Source organism: Triticum aestivum, chromosome 2B (genome assembly GCF_018294505.1).
Source record: "Triticum aestivum cultivar Chinese Spring chromosome 2B, IWGSC CS RefSeq v2.1, whole genome shotgun sequence".
Taxonomy (NCBI): domain Eukaryota; kingdom Viridiplantae; phylum Streptophyta; class Magnoliopsida; order Poales; family Poaceae; genus Triticum; species Triticum aestivum.
In genome coordinates, this window is record NC_057798.1 from 22398300 (window position 1) to 22403615 (window position 5316).

At 49.9% G+C, this 5316-nt stretch overlaps 1 protein-coding gene across 1 annotated transcript; it reads right to left on the reverse strand.

The window, feature by feature from the left end:
- Window positions 1-1300: 1300 nt before the first annotated feature.
- On the reverse strand, window positions 1301-4232 carry LOC123040072 (uncharacterized). The gene is made up of 2 exons (XM_044463013.1): window positions 3602-4232; window positions 1301-2847 (listed from the first exon to the last, which is right to left on the reverse strand). Exons 1-2 carry the CDS (start codon window positions 4120-4122, stop codon window positions 1794-1796), a joined length of 1575 nt encoding a protein of 524 aa, XP_044318948.1. The 5' UTR covers window positions 4123-4232; the 3' UTR covers window positions 1301-1793.
- Between the last annotated feature and the right edge of the window lie 1084 nt (window positions 4233-5316).

Consider the following 5316-nt stretch of genomic DNA (forward strand, 5'->3'; position numbering starts at 1 on the left):
ACGTCGGAGCGCCGTCACCACTCAATCCAGAGATTTTGGGTTTTCACCCGGGACGGGGAGGGGAGGCCGAGGGTGGAATCGTGAGGCCACCTTCAACAAGGGGAACGGCACCGGAGCTTCGTCCGCATCATGGCCGCAACAAACCAGCCAAGGGTTTCCCGCAATCCCTCCTTACCAGACCCTCTAGCCCCACCAACCGGTAGATCTGGCCAACTGCGACGCCGGCAGTGCCGGCCGACGAGGAAGGAAGAAGCACACGAGAGGAGCCACCATCGTCAGATCCGCTCCAAGGGGGCAAACGGGGAAGCCCCAGGAGCCAGCCACGCTGGCCGCAGACCCGCCAGGAGTGGCGCTCCCCGCATCCGCATCAGCCACCCGCCGAAGGGGGGCGATGCGCTCCACGACAATGGTTGCCGCCACCACTCCAAGTGCACCCTGCGCGGGACAGTACAAAGCCCAACATGCCGCCGGCAAGCACCGACCTCGCCACCCACTGTCGTGCCCCCTGTCAGTGCCGCGCCGCCGCCCGCTTACCCAACCCGCGTCGGCGACCACCTAGCAGGGGAAGAAAGGCCCCGCCACCCATGAGGATGACCGAACTTCACCCGTGAGCGTGAGCCGACGACAAGGGGGGGGGGGATGAAGAGGGGGCCTACGGCCGGCAGCTAGGGTTTCCCCTCCGCGTTGCAAGAGTGACCGGGAAAGGGAGGGGGACTATTTTCTGTATTCAATGGCGGAGCCAGAAATTTTGGATTAGGGGGGCAAGTGTTGTTATAACTGATTGGGGATGGCCAAACCATTCAAAAGTGGAGGGAGCACTTATGAGCATACATATGAATTCAGTCGGTTTGGGGGTTCCTCGGCATCGGGTCAATCGTTGGTTTCAAAATATGAGCCCAGATTACTGTTGAATTTCGGACGCCAACGCAAAGATCATGTTTAGTGCAAATTGAAGGAAAAGGTGGACTACAGTTTTCAGGCCCAGCACAGAAAATACTTGAAATTCTATGGATCATTTCTGACATTTACTAAAAGTGTCACGAGCGAGTAGCTTGTTATTAGCCATAACCAACAGAGAAAACTTGAATGTTCCTGGTGAGTGAAACAGGGCAGATCAGGTCAGGTTCGTCAGCAAGGCGACACTCTTGACAGTCTCAGGTAGAATGGATCTATGTACTGCGCTCATGGTGGTGCGACCATCCACAGTTTTGCCAATATCAAAACTGAACGAAACACAAGGTAGCAAGAGAAACAATGACCAAATTAAATACCTTCGATGGCGCAGCAAAGCACACATATATTTCTCTAGTTACAACTATACATGGAACACAAGGTAGCATGAGGACAAAGACTGAACCACATATCGCCCGATGGGCACAGGCGCAGCAAAAGGCGCATATATTTCTTTAGCTAAAACTATGCATGCATGGAACAGAAACAAAACTGTAGGTTTCTCTACAGCACTACATATACGTAACAAAAAGAAACTATACGCCGCACCAACCCTAGTCTGAATCTTACTAATACAGGAAGCATGCTCATCACCTAAAAATACTACTCCCTCCGTCCGAAAATACTTGTCATCAAAATGGATAATAAAGGATGTATCTAGAACTAAAATACATCTAGATACAACCTCTTTTATTCATTTTGATGACAAGTATTTCCGGACAGAGGGAGTACTACATACATGGACCCCTTTGGCATCATGGCCGGATCAACAAATAAAAATGCTCTCTTATATACACGTGTACAGGTTTCTTTGGAGCCCTACCATCCCTGCTAGCTTCCTGCTATCTTTCAAATAATCCTCTGATCACCTGTCCCAGTTCCGCCGCAGTACACATCGGTTTCTCTCGGCCGATCCTGTCTAACCAAGATCTTGGATTTTCCTCTAGTGCCCTCAAGAAGTTCACATATTTTGGAACAATCAAATCCACTATCGCTTGACGCAGTCTCCCCTTGAGCACAGTCTGAACCTTCCGAGTCATCTGGCTATCACAGACAGTAAAGAACTCTCCAGTGAATTTATCCAAGGACAGACGGCGTGGCTTCCTCAGAGAATCCCCATCCAAATATCTCAGGAGTGGAACCCAATATTCCTCAAGGTAGCTCATGATGTACTGGTCAATCAGTGAAACTAAATTACTCTCTACATTGGGAGGGAGTAATCCTGAATGGCAATTCTTTTGCAAAACATAATTTATGTTATTCAAAAAGAATATGCACCTTTGCCCCTTTTTTTGGAAACTTTTTTCTGCGCACTTGAGCTTAGATACCAAACAATCTAACATGTCAGAGCATTGGCCAGTGTTGTAACCTCTGGTTGCAAGTATTGACTGGATCATATCTCTGTTACGGTTGAAAAATTCCAGGACTTGTATGAGAATAAAAGTTGCTGGATGAATAATAGATTCTTTGTTGCTACGGATGCTGTTTGTAGTCCTCTGAATTACTCCTTTGAAAGCATTCACCATCTTATTAATAATATCAGCAACCTCACCAGATCCGCTGAAATGCAGGCCTTGTATATTGAATAGGACATCAACAAGCGCGTCAAAAACAGTCAGTTGTTGCGAAATGTGGGCATCAGACCAACTTGCATCACTGAATGAACATGCAACCTCTAGGATCTGCTCTACAGATTGCTTTGCTACCACTGCAAAGCATTCTTCAGCCAATTCCTGATTCTGCTGATGTAATTGCCGCTTACATAAACAAACAAGTTTGGTAGTAATTTTGAGCCTCATCACCCAAGTCCTTGTTGTTTCATTGGTCAACCCACACGGACCTGAAAACCGTTCTGTGCTTGGCGTGAGGATCAACGGGTTCTCTACATCTGACAGTCTGCAATATGGAAAAGATTCAGAATGTATGTACTACAAAATGCATACATATGAGGTTTCTACAAATCATAAAGCATCGGGAACACTATTGTCCTCACCAAGAACATCAACTCAACTACACATTGCATGATATATACCAAGAAGAAACCTCATAATGTAAAGAAAAACTTAACAGGATTGATTAGCTTCAGGTGCTCTGGATATGAAATACATATGTTTTCATAATGTTCCTGGCTTAAAGCAGGACCTTGCGTAAATAGTTACAACTCTGCCTTTTGGTTTGAAATGGCTCAATTTGGACAACCAAGCATTAACAGGAAGTGAACGCATTTAAACATTTGTTCAGTTTGAATAGTTTTGAGAGCAGAAAGCAGGATGGTTAGGGCGGGGGTTAACTGAAATAAGCCCATGGATGCACATCCTGCGGTCTGCGGTGTCCCCTAAGCAAGCGCAAGCTGGAATGGCAGTTTACCCTGGTTCGAACATCCACATTTGGAAGACAGATATGTAAATGAAGTTGGGCAAGTGTAACTGTTCCCACATCAGGAAATAAGCATTTCAGTAGTTGAAGAGACTGCAATTCGTGTGTGTACCAATCAATTGATTTTAATCGGCTATATATGAACATCTAGCTAGCTCCCTGCACACAGAAAAAGCATGCACAACCGCGAAATTGCATACACAGCGGGAATAATGACTGGACCTATTGACTGATGAGTGCGTGCGGAATCAAATCAAAGGAAGGATGTATATACCTGTGCAGCTGGTCGTCGCCTTGCCGAGCGTCGGGAAGCTGTCGGGCCGAGGCAGTCAAGCCGGGGAAGAAGAGACGGCGATCCCCTGTTTCCAACGACTGTATGGGTGGGTACCAGACGTGCCGGTCGCTGTGGTGTCCGCTCTCCTCCTCCTCGTCGCCGCCGCTCGAGTCGGAGTCCGACGAGTCCGCTCGGCGCTGCACGAGAGAGGGGATCGGGTGGATCCCGGCGACGATGGCGACGCAGAGGGCGGCGGCCGCCGCGGCCACTTGGGCGAGGTCGAGGTCGAGGAGGCTCGGATTGCGGCGGGGAGGATCCCCCCGGATCGGATCGGCTCCGTCCGCCACCGGAGCAGGGAGCCGGCCCCCGGATAGCCACCTGGCGACGGCGCGGGCCTTGGCGGGAACCCAGGCAACGAGGCCTACGGGCAGAGCGAGCGCGAGGTAGAGCGCGGCGTAAAAGGGCTCCCTCGGGCCCAGCTCCAGCGCCTGGTCCTCCGGGGGAGGGGCGTAGTCCGCCATGCCGACGAGCGACGCTTTGCGCTGGTGGCGGCGAGGGGAGGAGGCGGCGGCGGAGGGGATTGGGGTTGGGGTTAGGGAAAGAAAAGACGGTGGCGCGCGCCTTGGACTGAAGCTGGGGGGGACGCCGCGCCGCTGCGCTGCGCTGCCTGCCTGGCTGTCTCTATTATTTTGTTTCTCCCGCCTCGCTGCAGGTTGCGCAGCGAGTCAAAATGTCGACAGCGGCACTAGTTAATGATCGGTTTATTCGAACGTGTGAGGGAACCGTTGTTTTCTGCCAGCCTCGTGTACGTATGCGCCGGATGAACCACTGGTGCCAGCGTTACTTCTAATTTGCTCCAAACTTCCAACCATTGTCTTACGTAGGGAAGGATCCGAATTCTATGCCGGTCATTTGATTCGAAGTAGTATTTCATAGTCGACTGATTTCCAATTCAGTTTCAATCGGATGTTTTGCACCAAATTAGAAAAAAAATATATCAAATGACAGGCAAAACATGTCAGGTGTGTGGCACTCCAGTCTTGGCAACTCTTTTTCTTTTTCCAACCGGGCTCACAACCCCTTTCCATTAATTTTGCAATCAACGGAAATACATCAGTCTTTATCCAAGTTCATCACCCAACTAAAAACAGATAAAACCTTTGCGCGAAATGAGACTGAAAAGGGGAGAGCGAGTTGGCGCATCACCAGGAAACCCACCGCATGATGATCCTGGAACGAACCACCAGCCATGGGGCGAAAACCTGATGACACTTACAAGCCACTGCTCAAAACACAAAGTACCAAAAGCGACCCAGGATGAAACAACTAGCAGACTCCAGCGACTAAGTGAAACAGCCGCGATACAAAATACCAGCGGGCATCAAACCCCAGTGGGAAGCGAAGTTAAAACTGCCAGGCGCTGATCGCACCTAACCAATCTGCATACCATCTCTGTCTCCCAAGAGCAGCCTGTCTCGAGGGAAGGATCTGTCCGCCAGCGCCGCAGCAGCATGCGCCAATCTCTTCACACCCGCCTGGAGCTTCACCCTATCCTCTTCCTTCAGCAAACCTGCCCAATACATCATAAAAGAGCATGCCGTGAAAACAGCCTCCAGAGGAGATCGAACGACATGTTTATCAAACGTAACTTTATTGCGGAGAATCCAAATCCCCCAACATATCGCAGCAATTATCATCATATATACATGCTTTCC